Source organism: Diachasmimorpha longicaudata, chromosome 2, assembly GCF_034640455.1.
Source record: "Diachasmimorpha longicaudata isolate KC_UGA_2023 chromosome 2, iyDiaLong2, whole genome shotgun sequence".
Classification (NCBI taxonomy): Eukaryota; Metazoa; Arthropoda; class Insecta; order Hymenoptera; family Braconidae; genus Diachasmimorpha; species Diachasmimorpha longicaudata.
This window is the reverse complement of record NC_087226.1, coordinates 10313966-10337775: the sequence shown is the minus strand read 5'-3', so window position 1 is coordinate 10337775 and position 23810 is coordinate 10313966. Positions and strand designations below refer to the sequence as shown.

Sequence of the window (23810 nt, the reverse complement as noted above, 5' to 3'; positions counted from 1 at the left end):
TTTGGGTGTTTGGGGTTTTCATTCATAATCTATTTAATCTGGAGTCATTCTTGATGTGTTCATTACGGTCGATGTGTGAGCTACTGAGACAGATATCTATAATTCTGATAAATCTGCCAGATATAAGATCATCGATCAACAGAAAGAGTGTTAATCTGTTGTAGATTCATGTCTATAGAATTGCAGAAGAGGCCATAACACTGGAGGTGAAGAATCGATAATCTGCAAATCTGCATGAATTCTATAGCCATCGAGATTCGCATGAGATCTATCATCGGAAAAGCGATAGGATAATCCTATACCAAGACCATAAGATAATTGATCTGCATTTAATTCCCCCTGAAGATTTGGAATACAAAGGGATATAGACAGATAAGCTATAGAATCACAAACTTATAATCTACCCTCATCAAAGTTTAACGAGTTCTCTAACTTTTTTTTATATCCTACGCTACCAAGCGAACTTTGTGAACTTCTCCTGAACTTATAGCTAGAAAAATTATTGGTCAAAAGTTTTTCTTACTTAATCTGTCATGTAGATTCTATAGAATCTACAGTCTCGATTGTGGAATGAGTGGACGGTGAACTTGGAATTCCGTGAATAGTCGGGGCATTGCCATTAGTTGGATCAACTAAGTATTTACTACCTGACTATCCGTCGGTATTCAGCCGACTCAAGATTATGTCCCTCCACCCAACTACCCTCTTTTAAAAATAACTAACTGCGCAGTTACTAACCCAGCCATTCAAAAATTTCAGAAGTGGTACTACGACTGAACGACCTTGGCCCCCACGATGTAATTCAAGACGTAAAAAAACATGGGGAGTCTCATCAGATAGATCAGGGAGACCTTGAAATTTGTGCTCCAACCGGAAAACCCGCATATGCCATTGCATTAAATTCGGCTCCTCGCAGGTCCCCTATTTCGGTGATTATGCGAAGTCCAGGTGTGCAATTACTCTCACAACCCGGTTCGGGAACCAGTCCCAAATAATAGCTGCTGATGCGGAACTCGATATTATGCATGAGGACACCCCGTGAGTTGAAACTGAACACCATTTATGGAATAAATAATTCATGGTCCTCTTTAGCCCAGTTACTCGCTAATAATTTAGTCACTCGTTTTCAATGAGATTGAAATTTATTGTGACGAGAAATGGTACTTTCTCGGTGAGACGGGAACCAGGCAAAGAAAGTCTTTACCTTCATCGTCGTCAGCTGAGCTTCCAATTATTTTTATTTATTTGCTCCAGATGCATATCCTCTCACTTTTTTGCATCTCTCCTTCTCTTTATCCTACAAAATCAGAGATATATAATATAATTCCATCGAGTTTCTATCGAACTTTCTAATCGTTTTCGGCTGATTCTATTGAAATGGTCAGTAGAGAAATTTATATAAAAATAGGTGGGATTTTTTTTAGTAATGCTAGACCATGAATTGACCACGAACACAATCAAAATATTTTTATTCACATCAAGTTCCGTTTACAGTTTATCTCAGATTTTCATCTTCAAAATTTAAGTTACGAATATTAGTTCAAGGCAAGTCATTATCCTAGGGGGATAACATTCGTTAATTATTCATGTTCATTATTCTTGTCAAGGGTGATTTATTTTCATAGATCATGAAAGTTCTGACAGAATGTGGAGAAGGAATTGAATGCTAACGCGATACTATTACATGTCATCGTAATTCACAGGATTTCATTATGAATTTTAATTTGCTAATTTTGGTTATCCATATATTTTATCATTAAACGTAAAATATTTGCGTATTTTTGCGTGTCATCGTGGAAAATCTCCTCGGATCTCGGGTGGTCTTGAAACTCTCCTATATTTGAGTTCCTCCCACGCAAAATGTCATAATAGAACTGGAAACCGCCTGGAAGAGTCTAGAAACGGTTACCGGGTCAGCAATAGCGGGGATCGATAATCCTGGGTCAACAGAAAATTCTCGCCTACGTGACAGCGCTGCATCTGCGCATTGTGGGATTTTTTTTTTTGCGACGGATACGAGATGTAAAAATAGTCATCGTAATCATGTTGCTAATGATTAAGTCACGCATTAGGTATTAATAGCTTTGTTTACAATGATATTCTCCTAATGGGCATTAACTACATAACGAGTAGCTCTGAATGATGTTTTCTCATGCATGTGGAGGCACTCGTGTCCGCAGGAGAAAATTAATTTCAATAATTTAGTTGATGTTATTATTAATATATTGCAATCATTGAAATATGGACCTGCAGCGTTTAAAGTTGAGGCGCAGTAGAATCTATTGATTTTAGCTGCACCCGGCGGTGGAACCTTCTGGAAACTGGGAGAGGCCCCCATAGCAACCGTCCGGTTCCATAGAATGAAGAGAATAATAAAAGCATCAGCTTATGGGTCTCTCAGATATTAAAATGAGGATTATCGATGCTATCATCGATCATTAAAAATAAATTATATTTCAATGATTACCGGAAAAAAACAGTAAATAATTTAGAGCGATTTCGTTCATATTTTTTTTATTAACTTCCCGGTACGAAGTTATTCTTTTATTGTTTCCAAAGAGAAACATTTTTTTCCCACTGAGACCTTATCGAATGCGGATAAGAATATCGTGATTACAGAAGTAAATTGTAAAAATAATTCTTCGCAAATTGTGTTTGAGACCACCGACAAAATAGAATAGAATATCGCAAAAATAGGGCAAAGCAAATATGCTAATTTCGGTGGGTTTTAACTCATTTTGGATGTATCAGCCATTTTTTCCGCTTATCGAGAGTCGAACTTATTGAAATTGAGTTGCGTAATAGAGTTCAATGTGTTGTTTATTTTATTCTAAGTAGATCCACTCGTTGAAGCTAGTGCGTACATTTTCTCGAAAAATTAATGTAGACCGATGACATCTGTCGCCCAGGGAACATATGTTTCCAGAACCTTGGCACTGGCTTTTAAATTGAAGAATGTGTCAATCATTGTTTTTGTTTACAACACGAATGGAGGTCATCGACACGTCGAGGCGGCCGTCTATAATAAACACGAATGCCTCTACAGGTGGAGAACCCAAACATTCTCCCCAGAAAAACCCAAACAAAATGACAGAAGTATTTTTTGTGTCACATTTCACAACAGATGAATTCTTAAATGCTCCAAATTTAAAAACCTAATTAGTTAATTCCTACGATAACCAATCACTCGAGTCATAAATACATCAAATTGAAGGCACATAAAAAATCAATCTTGCTCATTTCTTTAAATCTATTCTCTACTTAACTGAACTTTTCCAAAAAATTATTATTTACTGCAAATTCACATTAAATGACTCCTAATTATTTTTATTCCAATCTGAAGTCAGATTTAACTTCATGCAATAAAAAAACTGTTATTTCTCCGTTTAGGAAATTGTAATTTGCGCCGATGGTACCTAAAAATTCGCGTGATGCGAACATACGCAGTAGACTGAAAAAACCCGTTGCTCCCTCACCCCCTAATCGGGTATTATCAAACCGAAATTTCGTAACTGCGTAGATGTCGTCTGCCAGCTTGTGTTTGGACTCCCCGGCCGGTGTCGGTTATGTACGTCGTATTTCGATGGCAGGAGGTGCCGACAAACACGGGAAAAAGGCATGTGTATGGAGACAGAAATGTATGTGTGTTGGATATGGTGTACGTGACGGTTGGAGGTATCCGCCGGGGTTGGGCGGGATGGTGGAGGCACCAGAATCTTCGTCAACACCGGTCCAAATCAATACTCCACCCGATGACACATTTTATTAAAAATCCGGCGATTTTGACAACCATTGAACTCGTTTATGATTTTATAATTATTGTAAAAATGTGAACAATTTTATGGAGAAATTTTGGGATAAAATTTAATGTTGTTACTGCGCTATGGAGAATGTGCGCAGTTTGTTTTGAGGGCTCTGGGGTGGAACATTCTGGAAGGTGCTCACCGCCACTCCGCGGCCTATATAAGGCGCCCGGCACTGCCGGCATCTCGCATTCGTAAACAAACTACTGCAGCGTTCAGATCATTATTTCGACACCCTAAAACGTTATTCATTAAACGTGTATATTATACATTGACAGTATATTATTAATACGGTGATACAATGTAGAAACGGCGACGCAGTGCGGAGCGCGAGCATTTACCGTGAGTATTTGTTTGTCTATCGGACATTTGTCCATTTTTTTCAAGACTTTTCCGAATATCTGAACAAATTTGGTTGATTCTCCTTCTTTATGAACGTACTCTTGCAATTACGAAGTAACATGCAATTTTTACTTAGGTTCAGGCCTTTGGATGATTTCCAAGTCTAAAAAATTTATCTTCTTTGGAACTTCGAAAATTCAATTCAGAAAATTGAATATTTGAACGGAATTATGTTTGTTTATTAGAATTTTTATTTATTTGCTTCATGAGTAGAATTTCTCGACTGAAGTTTGGATGAGGGATTATTGAGGCGAGTGGATGAGTCTAGATCAGTTCTAGTTTGATGACGAAATAGTATTGAATATTTCGGAAATAGGGACGATTTTAATTCTGGGGAAATTATTGCTATTTATTCCAATTATTGCTCGCTTCATGTATGTCTTTATTTAATTTCTTCTGAAATACTGATGGATGAGATCTGGAGCAGTTGGATGAAAAATTGTTGCCGAAGAATGCTAGTCAATTACGAATTCATTGTGAATATTTATTCAATGTTGAGGGTAGTTTTACATTTTAAGGTCTAGAAAATGTGAGAAATGTTTTTTTGAGTAAATGGGGGAATTCCACACAATATTGAATATTTAGAGGAATTATTTCTCTTCCTCGGTTGTAATGACGTGCTGCTTAGGCTCCTCTGATTTAGCCGCTGGTGTTCCAGTCTTGACGATGTTGACGATTCTCTCGGTACCCGCTGGGGTAATATTCTGAAATGGAAGAAATTTCTGTCTGATTTTCCCTAGGATGAGTTGTTTCCGAAGGTTTTGTTACAACGAGAATTTTTTTTCATTGTTTTCTAGAGCGCCCTTGTGGCTTGGTGCTTGAACAATCCGTACTCAATCAACAACTGTACCAGCTGTGGCGTTAGGTTTTCATTTTTAATCTGATGATTATTCAATATCACCATTGAACTGGATGAATTTCTAGGTAAGACTGAAAGAAATCGATAAATCGAAACAATATGTTCAGTAGTGAAGTGGTAAAACGTTATAGAATATTCCGATTCCCAGATTAATTCACTCAAATTTACATACCATAACAAAACAACTAATGAAATACAATAAATTAATTTATACTCATTTCAAAATGATTTAACAGCATATGATCGAGAGGCCCCAATAGTTAGAATAGTCTAAGTCTCTCAGTCGTTAATAATTTGTTTTCTCATTTTGAAAAATCACAATAATTAGAAATTTTCCAAATTAAAAATCGCAGTTCGTCTTAACATTTTATCAAAAAACGTTTTACTACGTCTGTACTGAAGCCAAAGAGACACCTCTAACCGAACTGATTGTCTGTCTCCCAGAGTTCATAAAATTTCACTCGAGATGTAGCTCCATCTCGTACCCCCAATGAAAAAGCCAATGTCATAACAATAAAGGAGAAGAGGACACTAATAGCCCGTGATTAAAAAGACCGAAGTCCAATCGAGCCGAATTATTCAACTGTTTAAACCGGGGCCGTTGGCTCTCTGGGCCCTTGAAAAAAAAATCCCCTGTCGGGTTAGCCCGAGAGGTGCCCAATACTTACCTTTCTGGTCGCTGTAATCGTGAGAACCCCATCGGAGGAGAGGCTCGACGTGACTCCCAGTGGGTCGTGTGTCGCAGGTAGCAAATAACGCCTGACAAAGTGACGGCTTATAAAACCGTGCTCATCCTTCTTCTCTTCGTGTTTGGCCTCGACGATAACATTATCATCGACTGTCTTCACACGTATTTCGTCCGGTGAAAATTGCTGTACATCGAGTATCACCTGATTGAGAGAAATTAATCATCGGGTCATTTTATCATCGCACAAGACAACTGGAGAACCAGGGAAATTAAACACTGAGTAGAAAAGGTTAGCGTTTACATCGCCAGTATTTTTTTTTTACTCGTCACAAATAAGAGAATTCTTCATTAAAATTATTTTCATCGTTCGGTAAGAATCGTACGTTGATCTAGTCTTCTTTCGTATCTGCACGAGAGCGGGCAGATAAACCTGGGTCGTGCGAGCTCGCTCGCTCGACGATAGGGGTTTCAACGGAAATAAACAAAAAACAAAAAAAATCAGGGTTACTTTAAACTAATTGAGAAATATCAAGTCTATGTATGTGTTACACGTAGCCCGCATCCATCTATCAAACATATTTCAATCGAATTTTCAGTCTAAAATGTAATTACGAAGTACACCAACTTCTGGGAATATTTCGTTGATATCAATACCGAAGTAGAGTTGATGATGATTTACTTGTGCGGAGTATACGCTGAAAGGAGGAAGGGCATATCGCCATGTTACTTCATTGAAAATTACAATTTTATCAAGGACAGGGATATGAGGGCCTCGCGCATGCTGAGCGATTACTATCGCTTAAGAACTGAGAATTGAAGGAATTATTTTTCATTATTTTCCTTTCTGAATGACCACTCCTAATTTTAATTGATTCCGTATGTAGGTAATCACTCAGTAATGTGTATGTGAGAGCGGTGAAATTATAAGAGAGAGAGAGAGAAAAAGAGAGAGAGAGAGCTGTTGACACCTTCGGTTGCGTCGTTTATTGGCCGTCGGGGTTGTAACGCATTTATTTTTCTATATATTGTATTTAACAAGCCGAGATTGAAGAGAAGGAATATTTATCGTTGAAAAAATAAGGCCGAGGCCCCAGGGGGGGGGGTGCCGGGCGCTCCGAGGCCCCTGGACACGGCCCGAGATACCGTGTGGCTTGACAATATTTTGTAAAAGGGAAAAACATTTTAAAACATTACTTTGATTTTTTTTTATCGAAGACTGAATTGATAATGAGAAGCACCTTTTTTTATAAAATAGTCAAACACTGAATTAAAAAAAAAACCGATAGTGAGAGTATTAATTGTGAAAATAGCAGGTACAACTGTGATTTTGGTAAACAGACGATTTTACATTTCCCCTGAGGCACTTGAGATCTTTTCGAAATTATTGTACATTTTGAAGAAAGTATTTGAAAAAAAAATTCGTAATTGTTGGTACAATTTAATATTTTGAGAAAGTCACAGCGCCCCCCTGACTGAGGGGGGTCAGCTCCACTGAAATGCAACAGTGTTTTTCGTGAATGACAGAATAGAGACATCCATCTCATGAATCATCTGACAATGTACCGATCGCGATCATAAATATACTGTATCATAGAATGTCACGCGCTTCTGATTGTTCAATCAATTGTAAAATAGTACAGAGATTCGTCGATTTTTTTTTCACATCAAAACTTTCGATGCGAGCATAAGAAAGATCGAGTCATTAATTATTTTTTTTTATTGTGAAAAATTCTGTTTACGAATGCCAAATCATTTGATTCGCATCATCATCGATCTAGAGGATTGAATTGTTCCATCAAATTCATAATCGAGTGTTTTGGAAGATTGAAATTACTTGTAAGTCATCTTTCTCGTATTATCACGTAGTTATATATCAACGCTCAAGGAAAATAAAGTATTGCTGAGTTACAGGTGTATGCAATAGATTTAAAAATCATCGAGGAGTTGGAGTTACTGAGGCGTTTTATCCAGTTACCTTGACGAGTAAATAATTAACAACAGAAAGGAAAATTTTCGAGTAATAAATCGGTACATTAATCTGAAACGTACTTAGTAGATAAACTAGATCATTCCATCCACTAGACGACGAGCCAAAGAGTCAAGGCTCGAGGCAAACATCAACAAATTACGTTTAATTAGAACTGAGTAAAAGTAAAGCTCATCAGGTGCTCCGATTCTGAGGGAATAACTGTCTGAGGGGAAACTCGTGTCGTGGAAGTACGATTCAGTACGCCCAGTCGTACTTTAGTACTTCCACGACACGATTTTTATTTAAAAAAAAATCAAAATTGAGGGTTAATGAATTCTGAAGGAGTTGTTCACTATTAATCAATGTTTTTTGGAAATCGCGAGTATTTGATGATTTTTTCTTATTAGTTAACATCTTTCAAAGGTCGGGAGTTCTATTATAGTGATTTGCAAGGTATACTATTAGATTTTAAGTAATTGGTTTGCGTGTTGTGTCTCGTGTGGCATCTCCACAGTATCTTTCCCTTTCTTTTGCTAAAGTAATTTGACAGTTTTGATCATCTCTTTTTTTTACATCGTTGCTATTCCATTTTATCTGGGTTTCTGATATCTTTTATTGATTGCATTATTGATTCAAAAATTATTGGAATTTGATTAATTTTGTTTGACTTCGGACAATGCTCGGCTTTTCAGTCGCTCAGTTTCAATTGGGGGATTGAAAAGTCATGTGTTGTCCTGAATTATTTGATTGCTTCGAGGCTTTTGTCAAAGTGGTCAATCTAGCGCCTTAGGCGATTCAACGTACTTTTACTGGGAGTAAAGCTCTATCGATATCTTCCATTCGTAACAAAAAATTAAGAGAGGGAAAAAGAGACGATTGAATAACTAATATTGCGATCTTCCATACGCTAGCATTCTCGTATTTCTTTTAAATCGTGCCTTATTTAATCCAAAAACTAATTCAATAGTAGTGATTGTTTAAGACATTAAACCGTCGTCGATTCCTGCTTCTCCTCGAGTTTTCATCTGTTGAGAACTCGGGGAGAAACAGGAATCGCCTTTCGCGATTTGACAACATGAAAATACCGTAAATCTTCCAGCACTTGAAATTCCAGTCATAAAAATTTGAATTTAAAACTGAAAAGAATTTAATTTGAATGAATTTTTAAAATTACATCGACATTGGCCAGTATAAAATCAGGAGGTCTTTATTCGCAACCAGAGACACAATTTTTCCTGATAATAAGACTCTAATTAGGAAACATAATAAAAAAATGTGCATTGATAGAATGACTTAATTATTCTAAAGGAGATTTGTTAATTATTAACAAAGCGCGGAGTTCAGTTGAAAGATTAAAGTGGAGTCAAGCAGAGCTCCTCGAATATGCATTTGTCAATTACCAACGAATGAATATTTGGTGAGACTGAATAATGCCATAATCTCCAACCAAATTCCTTCGTTAACAATAACTAATACTTTCTATCAATGCGGGCAGTCCATCAGGTGCCATCTAATGCCCATCTAAATTTGCATTGTGAAATCGAGTAAGTAAAAATTACACATAATTACCGCGTAATCATTCACTACTTTGAAAAACTTGAAAAATGAAAAAAAAAATATAAAAAAAATTAAAAAAATTAAATATAGGAGCCCCTTAACCTCCGTGAATGTCTCCACTTCTATAAGCTAGGATTTTTGATGCTATCGCGATAATAATCATAGGTTAAGACATCTTATATCTATGCCTAACTCATTAGATATAACGATAGTTGAACGTTGTGATGATAATCTCGATAATATCTTAGGGTAATCGGGGAACCGAACCACTTGACGTAATGCTTGTAAGATCATCAGAAGATATTCAGAATTGAGAGAAGAAAAAAATAAAGTAGCAACAATAATCAGAACAATTAACAAAAAGGACCGTGCTAGAGATAAAAATGAAAATATCCAATGCTCACCTCAAATTTGTCTTTGTCACACTGAATAGTGCTCGCACCACCAGAATTTTGTCTTGCCAATGTTCTCCATGGCCTGTAGTAACCGGGCGTGCTGAACAACGGTCGTGATCTACCAAGTCCCAATGATGAGAAACTCGTTAGTAAATCGTCACGACTCAGGCCACTACCAAAGTGCTGATCAATCAATCTCGATGCTGGACGATCGAATTCCTCCCACCAGTCGCGAAACATTAGTGGAACAATAGACATTCTGTGAACATCAATGATAACACCACACGATGAGTCTAATTAGCATGTCAAATAGATTAATTACGGCATTTCAAACCAAGAGAGAGAGAGAGAAAAAAAAATTGAAAAACCAAAAAAAAATTGATAATGATGTAGGGTAACAAAAACAATCGGGAGGCGATTAAAATCTAAATCCTTGCTATTATCTCTCCAATCGCTATTTGAACACCCCTAGGCTTAAGGAATAGGTATTACTGGTGCTGGAATAAATTGAGAATGGAGATAAGATTCAATAAGCAGATGAAAATCAAGTACAACGGTTTAATTGACGATAGAGATGGTATCTTCTCAAATATTATCGTAGAGGTTTGAGGCAGCTCTCCCAAGAGACCCAGCACGTACAGCACTAAGTCCAGATCATTTGAGTCCTATTAGTTTAAGGCAATTATATCATTGGGTTTACTAGGATAATATAGGAGTTACGGATATCGTTATGATAAGAAAAAGGTCTGGAGTTGTACCGTTTGGGGATTTTTTTTTCTTTTTTTTTATTCGGTGAAATCATCAACACCTGTGAGAAGGCAACCGGTACAATCGCGAAGAATTATCGAGATCGGATGACAACTCATAACCGATCGGGCGACCGCACAATTAATAGTTAAAAATAATACGTCTAAAATAGGATTAATACTTGAGATATGAATAAGCGAGATTGAGTAACTAATTAGTTTGGTATGATTTGAAACTCCCACTTTACGTTTCAGTTTGATTTTTCCAACCTTTGGACGATTTTGTTTTTACTTTTTGTCAATTGACTAAGGATAAATCGAGATGGTTGACATCTCGCGAGACAATCTATCGATTAATCAATAATTACATTTTCAATAATTCAGTTTGCTTTTTGCCATTATTTTTCTATCCGATTACTGAGACAAATATTTTGTATGGATAGTATAGACCAAGGTAGATGGGAACAAGAATGCTAAATTAATATAAATTAATTATCTCCGTGAATTGATACCCCTAAGCTCCAATTATCGATTTATTTTTATCTCAATTCCTTTGTCGTGCCTGATATTGAATTTTTAAGTAGTTATTAATCCCGTGAAAGCTGTGACGAATTACTGAGAGTAAGAGTTAACGTTAGGAATCGTTAGATGTGCGTTGATAATAATGTTTACGATATATCTAAACAATAATGGGAATTCTGGGGGTGAATGAAAAATTGTGAGAAATTACGAGGAAAAATGAAAACATAAAAAATATCTCAGGTTACATCGAATAAGAGGTTACAAGCCACTAGCGAAGCGGTATAACATTTTAAGACAATTTTGACTAATGGTTATTGTTCGATGAATATCTCAAAATCTGCGGCAGATAGCGAAGTTTTTGTTAGAACCTATTTTGTAGCTCTTAATTTTCTCTAAAAAAGAGACAAGTACAAAAATTTCGATATTTTGCTTTGGGCCAGAGATCTTTATGGAAAATCCAGCTGAAAGCCAAGTCGTCTTAAATCGATGTACTGTGTCGCTGCGAAAATATTTCTATCGTCCCGTGTGCGCGAATTCCTTTGAAATTAATTTCTTGGATATTCATGAAGGACATCTCATCGAGCCAAATGAGCAACTAAAAATTGAGAAATGCAAAATTCTAAAGTCCGAATCACATTCTCGAAAAAAAATTATCAAAGAACGTCACGAGGTCGCATCCTCATCACACAGATCAATAATCAATAACACCAGAAATAACGTGGACATTCACTGAAACAAAGAACTAGAAATGATCGGAGAATTGGGGTTTCTAGCGTATCTTCATTATAAAATGATTGATGTACCTCAGTTAAGACTAACTAATCTGTAAGATAACTAACATAGGATGCGGTAAATTGTGATAAGTTGATTAGGCTCATCGCTACGTACACTCAAAATCATTTGATGATAATTGATTCAATTTAAAGTACTTCCTCTGCACCGGTGCAACTAAATCTGGAGTACTGAGATGATTCTTTAAATAGAACTGGACAATTTGACATCGCGATGCCTACGATGTAAGTCGACGTAGTACTCATCAATTTTCAATGAATATCTTGGAATCTGAGCCAGATAGACAAATTTTCGGCACAATGTTTTTCGTAGATTAAATTGAGAAACATAATTGAGATTTTCACGAAAATTTAGCTGTCTCAATTAGGTTCAGAGATATTTCTCGAATACTCAGGTAGAAATCATGTCGACGCGAATCACTTCACTGCTACGCTGCGAGAATAATTCCATCTCCTCTCGGGAAAAGTAAAATTCCTTTGAAATTAATTTCCTGGAGATTTACGACTGGCTAGTGGTCTAGTCAAACGAAGAGTAGTTAAACCGTGACGAAGGCGAAAAATGGCAATTTAAGAGGGGCATCTCTAAAAAAAATCACCACAAAACATAACGGGTTCGTGTCCTCACCGCGAAGATCAATAAACAATAACAGCACAAATAACATTTTACATCCACCGGAAGAACGAACCTCCAAACGATCGAGAGAAGGGTTTCCAGAGTATCTTAATTAATTATCAAATAATGATTGATGTACCTCATTTAAGACTAACTAGTTTGTAAGGTAACTGACATAGGATTAATTGAATTTTGATAAGTTGATTGGACTCATCGTTACGTACATTTAAAATCACTCGATGATGATATCCCCCACAAGATACCACAATGAAATGTACTTCCTTTTCACCGGTTCAACTGAATCCGGAGCACTGAGATGGGGTTCTTTAAATAGAGCTCTAAACGCTTGGCATCGCGACGCCTACTGGTGGCACTCAGGAAGTTTCATCCCACGCATTAAGCTTTTCGAAAAGCACGAAATATTTTGCAATGCTATTAATAATACAAATCCCGATGTAGTTGGATGAATCACTAGCATCAGAATGCTTGACTAACTGGTTGAGACAATATTTTGTTGATACATTTGATGACACATTTGATGATATCACAGCACTATGAATATGCAACAACACTTTGGTCAGAATATTTGTTGATAGCATTCATGAGATATTAAGAGGACAGCATTATCTTTTGAGATGTCTATATTTGGGGCTTGTGAGGGAGCAATTGAAACACTCTTGACGTATTTACACTCGTGCACACATAACGTGTTACAGATATTTGATGTTTCATTGTAATTTATTGTTGCACGATAAACACCTGTCTCGATTTGAAATTAATCACAACTATTTTCCATTTCAATGGTAATTAATCGAGATACGTTGCTAGGGTGTGTCGAATCATGTCTCAGTAATGAAAATTGAGATTATTCACTAAATAAAGAGGATGGAAACATGAAATGTCTAGGGTATCATCGATGTGGATTACTGTAATTCATCCTGTGGTAGCAATAGCATGATATTAAACAGACACCATTGAATACGATCGTCAACCAGAATAGAGGAAAATTACAGATCTATCCAGAACAACACAATGTCCTAATTGTCTTGAAATAATGAATATCGGATTTTAAATCGCGGCATTAGTAGATACTAAGGTTTTACTCTATTAGGGACTTAAGAATGCTAGATTGTGAGCGCTTATACTGTAATGAAGTCAACTCAAACTCAAAATTAATGGAGATCTAATGATTAAAATTAAAATCATAACATCTGGAGAACAGAAAACAGTGAGAGGTTTTGAGGCTGAAGGTGGTGTTAAACTGCTACCCAGTGGTTCCCTAACTGAGAACCATTTTTTTTTCTCCAATATTTCAATGTAATTGAAATTGTTGCATTACGAAGTGAAAAAACACGTCTGGTACTGGATAAAACGGCTGTTGTCATTCTCACAGCCATTATTTAGATTTCGTCATACATAAGATTTTTTTTTAGATCATAGTTCTCACGGAAAATTATCAGAAATCGTCTGTAACTTGGTAACTACGGTTTGAGCGTTGAATGTAACTTGAGGTGAAGTAATTTTACTGATGATAAGGTAAAAGTAAATAGTCGTAATCATAGCCAGTGGCGATTCTGTAAACATCTCGATGATTGTAATTAATGAGGATTCGTTGCGGCGTGCTTTGATGGTCGTTGTATAGTCCTCTGGGTTATAATTCAGACGAGTTGCATCTGGTGATTTAATAGCTGATTCTATAACTATTTATCTGGATACATTTTTGGTTAAAATACTGTAACTTCATACACCATTTGTAATTGAGAAATGATTTATAGTGATCGAGGGAAAAGAGAATATCAATAAATATGGATTTTGAAGGATCAATTGTCAATTCGCTGTTCTGATATTATTCCCCTTAATTGTTTAGATTTTTCTAGAGGTTCAACTTTCAGGTGATATTTTATTTGTCGGTGCATGTTGATATCGATTTTTTTTATCGATTCCCTAGTCACTGGAGGACTAGCGCTGGAGATATTCCCACTTACAGATGTTTTTGCAACGACGGCAGGAAATTGAGGGTGAAAATTGATTCGAGTTTAATACTTGAAAGTTATAAATGGAAAATCGATGATTTCGGAAGCGTTCGCTGGGAGACTTGAAGTGAATTAGATTGGTTTCTTCAACAATGGCTCATTTCCGAGGATTCGCTGCTGTGTTAATTTTCCCCTAGACGACGATGGTACGAAATAATTGAATTGTTAGAATAAAATAGACATTTTATTCAGAGAAATAATTTACAAGCAAGGCGTTACAAATTTTCCGATAAATTTCATCGTAGATTCAATAAATAAACATCACCGTGGATCGCGTACACGTGGAATCTTCAATTCCGCTGAGGTTTGTAGTCTTTCAATGTCACTCAGAGTCGATATTCCCTTTTCCTGTGGATGCAGTTGTCAACAAATAATTACAACACATACGTCACCACAAATTTGTGAGTTTGATCCGTGATTTACTCACATGATACTCCTTCCATATCTCGTAATTCTGCCGCATGTGGGTCACCATCTCCGGCACATCGATGAAAGCTAGAACGATGAATAGCTTTTTTATGCGACAACAGAAGTATTACTTGATTGACCATCAACTTATTGGATACTCACCGTCCCATGCTTCGATCATATCGTTGATTATGTAATCGACAAAACCTATTTGGGATTTTGGAATGGAGCAAGTGTTGCGGTCAAACATTGGCATGACCACTGGCATTCGTTTTTTTTTCTCTTCGTCAGTCTGAAATGATTTTGCAATTTTAAATAGAATTCGGCCAACCTAATATTTAGTCACCGATGTAATAAATATTTCACCTGATTGAAGTACTCCTCAGCAATTCTCTTAGCCCACTCCACGCAGCATCTCAACGGTCTAGTAGGATTGGACACATCCGCGCACTTGATCATCATGATCTTGATAAGTGTGACATTTTCCGGAAGCAAGAGGGTCGCCATGTCTGGGCCATCCGTGTAATACTAAAAATAATCCATTCATTCCCCGAATTCGTAAATAACAGTGACAAATAGAACACGATAATTAAACCAATAAATCTACTATTTACCTCGTCACCGCGTGCACTACAAACATTCACGAATTTAGCTAGATGCTCAAAGTGCTTTGTCATCTCGGTCGCTAGGATCATGTCAACGACATTTTGTCTGATGAGTTTGTACGTTTCCCTCTCCAAATTCTGTCAATAAATCATGGCGATTAGGGGAACGGGGAGAGTACGTTTAGAGCTTCCGTTTTAAGTAGTACAAACCTTAAATATGTTGACACTGTCGTCCGCTAGTGTGAGCTTGAACGTGAGTGCTGCATGATGAGACTCAAGTACAGAAAGATCGTTGTATAATATTGCCAACTTGTTATCAGCGTTGCATAAGAATTGACTGAAAAGAAACGTGTATTTTTGTAAACAAAACCGAAGCCGTTAGAGTTCAGGAGCGAAGCGGTAAAATCGTTTAAGATGTAACGGAAGTGCTCGTCAAAGTGTTGTTTAAACAGTTCTGATAATTATTGTATCCTCTACAAGTGACTAATTATTACCGAGGGATCAGGGAGGGCTCTTAGAGTTCGTGGATTTTTTTTAGAATAGACTCCATCAGTCGTCAATTATTCGCGTTGTCGGCTTGATTCGATCGATCGTGAGTCATAAAATCAATCAATCAATCAATCAATCAATCACATTTCCAGAGGAAATTTTCTTGAGAATAAAAATTTTTTATATCCACTCCATAATTGATATTGCCTAGAGGATCACTCCTCGCGGAATTCCAATGCAATTATTACCTTGACCTGCCGGGATGATCGATATCGTGTGCCGCTGCTGCAATCAATGCAGCGACTTCGTCCATCGGCTCAAGGATCATCTGGAGTCGATCGGACTGCATAAATCGGGCTGTTGCCTGCAGCACGTCCGCGGCGTGCGTTGAATTGTGATAACTATTGCTAAGATGATACTTGTATTCAATCACCGTCAGCCAATTTTGCAACGTCTGCTCGTCGCAGCTGAGACGCGCCGGGACATTGTAACGCCCCATGAGGTTCATCCCCAGGTGGACCAGGGGTTTTCGCTCGGATAGGACTTCTAGGCTGAAAATGTCGAAGTCCCAGTCCAGACTCCGGTCTAGGAGTTCCTCGATTTCCTTCGGACCTTGGGGAGATTTCAACTGGAGTCTCGTCGCTGCCGGAAGGGTTATTCGCATTTGGGTACTTCGAGTCGAATCGTTTGACGATCGTCTTGAGTCTCTTATGTAGTGACAATTTTTCTGAAAATTTCGATGGTAAATTTTGAGAGATCGGGATTTAATCTATTTTTTTTTGGAAAAAACACTGAATTAGATGAGTAGATCTACAGTTGCGTCAAAATTTTTCCAGTGAAAATGGTCAATAAAAAATTCTTCCAACACTTCTTCTGAAATTCGTTGAAAAAAGCATTTTTTTTGGCTTCTTCAATTTCCATCGCCAAATTTTCCAGAGGAAAAGACGCTTGCAAACGTAATTCTATGTATTAAATCAAGTAATTTGTCATTCTCACTGATAAAAGTGCCTCCACGAGATCCGAAGCCACGGGATCGTTATAAATCTTGGTGTCCTCCTTGAGATAAGGCCTGTACAGTTCTGTCGTCTTCAAGGTTTCAATCGCCTTTTCATTCAACAATCGAAAAACAAAAATTTAAAAAAAATAACAAGCGTTGTGGGTGTACAATAAATATGAAATGCATCACGGGTTTGACATTCACCTTGTCAATTTGCATAGCTAAATCGGGACTGGTGCTGGCTATTTCTGTCATGGCATTCGTAAGTAATAGCATTACTTTCGTGATTGGTGCTTCAAGAGGTAGATTATTCAATTTTTGTAGGCTCGATCGTCTCTGCGCTGTCAATAAATGGAAAAATTTTCGACTCGTTAGAATGGAGACTGAATGGTAACTCAATGTTGATTATGGATCACAAGTCTTTTGCGAATAAATCCCTTTGTGATTCGAGTGATTGATAAAAAAACACGAAAAATGGAATGGAAAGTGTGAATTATAATCCCTGGGTGATAATACTGACAGTGGGGAGGTGCAGTGAGTCGATAAGTGGAGATAATAAATTATAGATAAGATCGTAATCATTTTCCTCACTTCCGATATCGCTCCCGATGGATTTGACGTCGAAGGAGCCTCTGCGGTGAGGATACTGGAGGCTCACTCGTGGATGTGGACCGAGGGTTATGCTGGCTACCCCCATGTTCTCCAGGAGGTACATCGTGTCGTGGACGTAAACGTAATGCGAGGGCTTTCTGGGAGAAAATTATTAAAAATTTTATTCGTTTGGATGAAACTAACAATTTTCAATGATTCTGAATTTTGATTTATGTTCTAGAGGGACGTAAAAAAAATTAATCATTGATTGAAGAGCAAGTATTGTAAACGGTTGATAATCACATATGATTAATAATGAACAATAATAATGTTTCGGTGAACGGTGTGTTAATGATAATGAGGCTTTTACAAGTCAAGTTCAATGATAAAGATACGCACTTTCCCGTTGCGCAGAACGGAATAATCCGACAGTTGATGGTGATAGTGTCATTGAACTTTCTCCTGCAGTTCATGTTACCCTCGAATTCCCGTCCGCGTTGGAGCTGCTGGTCCATAAGCGCAAAATTTTCACATGTTATTATCTCGGAAAGATTTCGACCCAACATCTCCTCGTATTTGTAACCCAGCAACCTTTCACTGGCCTTGTTCACAAACTGGAACATTTATTTTATGGTTTTTAGTTATTTATGATGATTCGTTGCATGGGGTGATAAAAAAAAATGACGTAATTCAAATGACAACGTAATCACAAATTTCGAAAGATATCATTGAAGGTATCTTGGACTCGTCGAAGGAGACATATAAAAATTTACGGTATTTTCAACGTTTCGGCTTACGAACGAAGACACGTAAACAATTTTATGTGGGGCAATATTGGCTACCAGTCACACAAGAACATGGAGACATTTTTCAGCGATTAAAAATCGTCTGAAGATTTTTTTTTCAATGATAACAAAAAATCATGTCACGCTGTTGAGTCCTTTTTATTCCGTAACGAAATTTTGTATAAACAAATTTATCGTTTGTAAAACTCATATGTAGACACATTCATATTCAATTGAGGGAAAATGGAATGTCAGTCAGTGCAGAAAAATTGAAAATTCCCACTAACATTTACAAGTGTCTAAAATTAAAAAAAGTTATTTCAGATTTCAAGGTTTATTGCACTCACTCTAACGATGTGCTGATCGTCAGTAACATGTACCATATCCCTGCATCTGTCGACAGCTACATAAAGCGCATGTGCTGCAGCAAGCTGCATCCTAGGCTGTATTTCACTCGCATAAATCCCGATCAATTGATTTCCCAGAAGTATTTCGTGTGTGCACTCCATCATTGCCTAGACCGTTTACCATTGTTATTTAAAAACATTACATTAATGCAAAGTGAAACTAAATTTTTCCTACGGTGTTCAGTTCAACGTGCAAGAATTGCAACTCTTCGTTGAATTCTCGACGATGCAAGGGTCTGGAAAGGGCAATTTAAGGGCCCTGGATAGGTCATTTATGACAATTTAAATGACTCACTCTACTGTATCCCGTATTCAGCAAGTCCAATGTCACTATCTCATCCTTATCGGCCACCGTGAAGAAGCTTTCAATATCGATAGAAAACGAGCAATTAAAATCAATGGGCAACTTCTGCGTCTGATTTATTGCACTAAAAATGTTTGTTTACTTGTTTACTCACGACTTTTTAACTAATGCTAAAATTACACTGCTGTGATGACAATTTGTTGCTCTAATGGCTCTGAAATACAACGAAAAATTCATAAATTATTTATTTAGATCGTTCATTGAAACTCTCATAGCGTCAGGTTGATGGTTGACTGATGAACAAATTCAGGAAATATATACCAACAATCATGATACTTTCTATTTAAAGTTTTTTTTTTAATTACCGACAAATGGAATCTGCCTCGTTGGCCCGATGCCCTCTTCTATCGATGATCACCAAATCGTGGGATCGACTCTGAAAAACCTCAGCTGCCTTTTCTCCACTCTTCACTACCTCAACACTCCATCCTAGCTTCCTGGAGACTGCTCCCAGGGCCTCCAGTTGACGATCTTCCCGTGGAAATACCAGTAACACCTGGGAGGGTAGAATACTGTTACAATTATCTTAGAATAAGTGGATAGATAGTCTTAGCTGGGGTTGTTTTACCTCCACAACTTGCGAGGGCGCAGTTATTGATAAGGTTGAGTTGAAATCCTGTGGTCCCTTCTGAAAAAAATGAATAAATAAAATATATTTACTATAATCTTCTTTATTTAATTTACTACTTTTACGGATTATTTCAGTTATAGAAGACGAGTCGGCTCCGCTTTATCACTACGATATCTATCAACGAATGTGAAATTGATTTTATATTCACTTCGTGCCTGACTTGGCTTTTTACTCGCGAAATTATTATCGAAAACCTACGCAATTTTTCAATGTCTCCGGTACCGCAAGTACTTTCATCTTATCCCGACTACCAAATAACTTCCGCCTCCATAATTGACCACAGAATATCGAAGAAAATCCTGACATCCAAGAGCTGGACATTGCGTCAGTTTTGGACTCATCATCTGACCCAGTAGCACCCGATATGTGAAGAGTGCGATGGGTCAGACGTCTGGTGTCCGTCACCTCGGCCATGCGGTTCACCAATAACCGATTGAAATCACTATTTCACGTTCAAAGTACCGGCCAACCCTGGCCTTGACTTGAAATGTTGGAAGACAGGATGAAACTACACATTTGACTTGAGAAAAATAACTGCTTGGGAGATGAATGTTTACGAAATGCGGAAATGTCAGGACAGTATCTCCCAAGGGCCCGAACTGTCACGACACTGAGGCTGAAACGATACTGATCGACAATCGAGATTATCCATGGCGATACAACTCGAGCCCAGCGTAAACTATCTTAGATAAGGGAAATTTTACGGTGACGGCTGGTATCTTGTTGGAAACAATTTTTTTAGATTAAACCGACCACTTGAAACTTCCTGGAAAAATTATCAACAGCATCTATTGGAAAATAATAATGACTAAACGATAAAAAAAGAAAGGGGAGGTATCGAGATGATGATACAGGTGTTAACGTCTGTTAAGAACAAACAATTATAGTGAAGACCCCTGAAGATTTCTTTTGACTCTCCTGATCTACAATTAACAAACCTCTCAATTTTTTCAAATAGACAGAACTGTCTCCCCCGTCATGACCCACCATCTTCTTCATCCCTTGAATAAAAAAACCAGACCGTCCGCGTCAAAGCCAGAAAGCGCACTGACCACCGACAATCATAAAAAAAATCCCGGACTAAGGCGCAGGGGTTGACCCGAGAGATCACCAGATCACGCAACCCCTCATCGATAAAACCCAGCAACCACCCGCCCACCCCCCAGGCTATTTCTATTCCCTTGAAAAAATCCACATTTCCACGATTTAATTCCTTGCCTCGAACAAAAACTAAATTCACCCTTTCGCTGAAAAAAAAAATAGAATTGTTCTCTGCCTCTCCACCTGTGATTTCTCAAGCCAGAATAATTTTCAGAGTTTTGGATTCATGTTGAAGTGATTCTATTGCTGGAGTTCGAGGTCCTCGAACTCCAGAGGCCACATCAGCCCAGACAGACCTCATGCATTGTTAATTGTTCTAAGTTCAACCCCTTCAGTGCTCAAACATTGGTTTTTTAAAAAACAATTTTCTGCAATTTGAAACTTGCAAATGTCGGGGATAATCGTTGTCGTTAGATATTTATGAGACTGTGACAAAGTTCTTGAGTGGTGATTTATTATGAATTGGTAGTGGTCACGATTGCTGAGTGTGGGGGTTCCGACGATTGTCGCTCATCGATCGGATTCATTTCATCAGCGGGAGGTAGAGCTTCACTTTGGACTTAAACCTGAGAGTGGTGAGATGACTGGAGACCTTGGGGGAAGATGGATGCGATGAGTGACTGATTGAGGGACATTTATTTATTCTAATGATTAATAATGATCTGGTGAAGTGGCCACGTGGACTCGTTTTCGTCAAATGGAGAGAAAAGTTCAGTAGAAATTACCCAACAGTTTATTAATGATGGTCTGCTCTGCGAGTCCGGCGAACAATGGTGATTGGTTAAAAAAAAGTAATTATAATTTAGGGTCGCCAGACCCTTTTTCGCAATTTTCGGTTCGTTAATTTCGACGGGTGGACGGAGAAATAATTGCTGTTTTTAGAAAGTTGCACTCCTCATATTTCCAAGTGTTCTGAGTACAGGAGGAGACAGTGATGGATTCAGATGTCAAGGCGAAGCAAACACTCTGAGATTGAGTGACGAAGAATCCAAGTAATGAGAGAAACGGATTTTTTCTCTTGCAATTTCTTATTGAGGTCTCAACATATCTCAACATTTCTAACTTTTTCGTAAGTCGTTCACTAATTCTCTCACCGTATTAGTTTTAATTGATTAGTTATTTTCTGCTTTCAGATTGATTTTTTTCGATAACTTGGAGGCAACAGTCTGAATTGAAATGTTGTTGAAAATGGTTCAATGCCTAATTATGCTCCTTTGGGAAGGAATCATCAATCCTCAACATTTTGTTGATGAATTTCTTCTGTACTCACAGCCATGGTGCACTCCATATCCTCTTCTCCGGAGAGCATCGGTGAACCCACCATACTTTTCTCCTTCCAGTAATCCACATCCGCATTGTCACCTGCACAAACAACGACACATGTTTATTATTCAAGTACACGATGGATTCCATGCCATAAATTAAGGATGTGAACTCTTTACTCTTTACTCTCTACTCTTTACAATTCCCAAAATTTCTAAAATTATTCTAAGAATTTCTGGACCCCTCAGAGGACCCTCGAATTCAAGAGTATATTTTTTTTAATACTGCAGATACATTCATTAATTTTCGCGGAATAATTAATATGAATTTCTCACAATATTTAAAATGAAATTCGCAATCGAATTAAACGAAAAAAAACCCATAGAATTTCAAGCTACCAATGGAGTTCAAATAACTCCCCATATTCGTCACTCATTTTATTTAATCTCCAAGGGGACAATTTAATAAATTACCGTCACGAATTAAAGTAGCAACTGTGTAACCACTTCACACGTGCCTGTCCTTATTCGCTCCAACAATCCCACATTTCCTTTTTTTATCTTATGGGGTCCCCGTTCTTTGACGGGCCGCGGCGAATCTTCGGTGGTATTCCGTATGTGTAATGACTCTTGCGCAATTGCTCAACAAGACGAGAATGTGTAACATTACAGGGGATATTACGTCAAGTCAATGAGGGGCTTTCCACGCACGAGGCATTACTACTTCGGGGGGCAGATTCGTATTGAGTCGTGGGTTCACTGCCTGAGGCCCAATTCAATGACTGCCAATTTCTTGGCGAAGGACACTTGGGGGTATTTTTTTTCTAGTATTACGACACAGCGTTACTTTTCATTAAGATCGTTTTTTGCGATTCGAGGGTACCATGGACCTCTGCGAGTGATTGATGAAGACGTAAATTGTCATGTATTATTGAATGCGTAATGAGCTTGAGTAATCATCTAGGATAAAATATATAAATCCAGACAAGGAATAGGTTCAATATGGAGCCCACGTTCAAACACTTAATTGAGTAATTTTTTTTCTCCAATTAAAAATCGAGTAAAGATCGTGGAGTCAACTGGCAATTTTTTTTCTTGTTTTTGTATATGTAAATGAAAATAAACGGATCATTGAAATGAAATTGTGTCAATACATCTCAGGTATCTGAAAGCGATCCCAGAACACTTGCATCCCCTATGTCTAGCCCCTAGTCTCCCAACAACTCTGGCATTGGGAAAATCCTGAAAAGTGAGACCTCAAACTAACGTAATCACGAGGAACCGGGGAGCCGTCAGCCCTCCGATAAAATCAAGAGTCTGATTAAAATCATGACGTAAAACCGTTGTCAAGGCGATGCGCGAATAATAAAACACCCGACGATACAGAGGAAATCCGAGAGCGATGACCCCTTCCCATGTGTCGTGATGCCATTTCCCCGCATCGAATGCAGGCAATTCCTTTCTAAAAAAAATAAAAACAACCGGAAATAGACAAATGGAACGTACCGTTGGTGACCAGCCGTGATTCATCCAGTGTCTCATCCTCCCTGGGATAGAAATTGCAGTCGATCGGACTCGATGTCATATGTAAATATCACGCGATCATCCAAAGTGCAATGACCCACTCCCACTTCCCCACAAGTTTTTTAAACTATTATCGTTATTCAGGTCATATCACATCAGTAACTTACTCGTAATTTTTGGAAAAATGGAGCGATTTCGCTGATAACCCTTCAGTCGCAAATAGACGCCAACGCATTATCACAAAATCCCCCTGGATTTATCGATTGTT

General features: G+C 37.8%; 3 protein-coding genes across 22 annotated transcripts in view; 1 reads left to right on the top strand and 2 right to left on the bottom strand.

Moving 5' to 3' along the window:
* Positions 1-3717: 3717 nt before the first annotated feature.
* Positions 3718-23810, top strand: part of LOC135172895 (coiled-coil domain-containing protein 112-like) — a 28522-nt gene continuing 8429 nt past the window's right edge. Inside the window, exons 1-6 of one of the 20 annotated variants that reach the window (XR_010301193.1) lie at positions 3972-4145; positions 5003-5129; positions 5509-6041; positions 21226-21547; positions 21679-21825; positions 21890-22509. The gene's annotated coding sequence lies outside the window, so the exon portion shown is untranslated. Of the gene's footprint in view, positions 4146-5002; positions 5130-5508; positions 6042-6348; positions 14177-14237; positions 14525-14623; positions 14639-18577; positions 18594-18844; positions 19097-19313; positions 19330-19414; positions 19690-20970; positions 20986-21225; positions 21548-21638; positions 21826-21889; positions 22510-23810 lie in introns of those variants that run through there. The other 19 variants (XR_010301195.1, XR_010301194.1, XR_010301199.1 and 16 more) reach the window with 19 other exon arrangements.
* On the bottom strand, positions 4669-12710 carry LOC135172896 (protein lethal(2)essential for life-like). The gene is made up of 4 exons (XM_064139392.1): positions 12570-12710; positions 9683-9932; positions 5733-5954; positions 4669-4909 (listed from the first exon to the last, which is right to left on the bottom strand). Exons 2-4 carry the CDS (start codon positions 9929-9931, stop codon positions 4796-4798), a joined length of 585 nt encoding a protein of 194 aa, XP_063995462.1. The 5' UTR covers position 9932; positions 12570-12710; the 3' UTR covers positions 4669-4795.
* Pde8 (Phosphodiesterase 8) lies at positions 10700-20424 on the bottom strand. Its single transcript, XM_064139386.1, has 17 exons — positions 19854-20424; positions 19593-19652; positions 19330-19520; positions 19119-19178; positions 18956-19022; positions 18601-18768; positions 17868-18082; positions 17469-17626; positions 17082-17218; positions 16877-16984; positions 16129-16607; positions 15602-15728; positions 15401-15529; positions 15153-15314; positions 14949-15078; positions 14806-14873; positions 10700-14726 (listed from the first exon to the last, which is right to left on the bottom strand). The coding sequence occupies exons 1-17, from the start codon at positions 20067-20069 to the stop codon at positions 14640-14642; spliced, it is 2562 nt and encodes an 853-aa protein (XP_063995456.1). The 5' UTR covers positions 20070-20424; the 3' UTR covers positions 10700-14639.

Excerpts from the sequence above, each read along its gene's own strand:
- LOC135172896 (XM_064139392.1), bottom strand. The coding sequence starts at position 9,931 with ATGTCTATTGTTCCACTAATGTTTCGCGACTGGTGGGAGGAATTCGAT. Across the intron at positions 5,955-9,682 it reads GTGACAAAGACAAATTTGAG|GTGATACTCGATGTACAGCA; the intron begins GTGAGCATTGGA and ends TCTCTCAATCAG. Across the intron at positions 4,910-5,732 it reads CGATTACAGCGACCAGAAAG|AATATTACCCCAGCGGGTAC; the intron begins GTAAGTATTGGG and ends CTTCCATTTCAG.
- Pde8 (XM_064139386.1), bottom strand. The coding sequence starts at position 20,069 with ATGGCCGAGGTGACGGACACCAGACGTCTGACCCATCGCACTCTTCAC. Across the intron at positions 16,608-16,876 it reads TCGTGGAGGCACTTTTATCA|AAAAATTGTCACTACATAAG; the intron begins GTGAGAATGACA and ends CGAAATTTTCAG. Across the intron at positions 15,729-16,128 it reads GATCATCCCGGCAGGTCAAG|TCAATTCTTATGCAACGCTG; the intron begins GTAATAATTGCA and ends GTTTCTTTTCAG.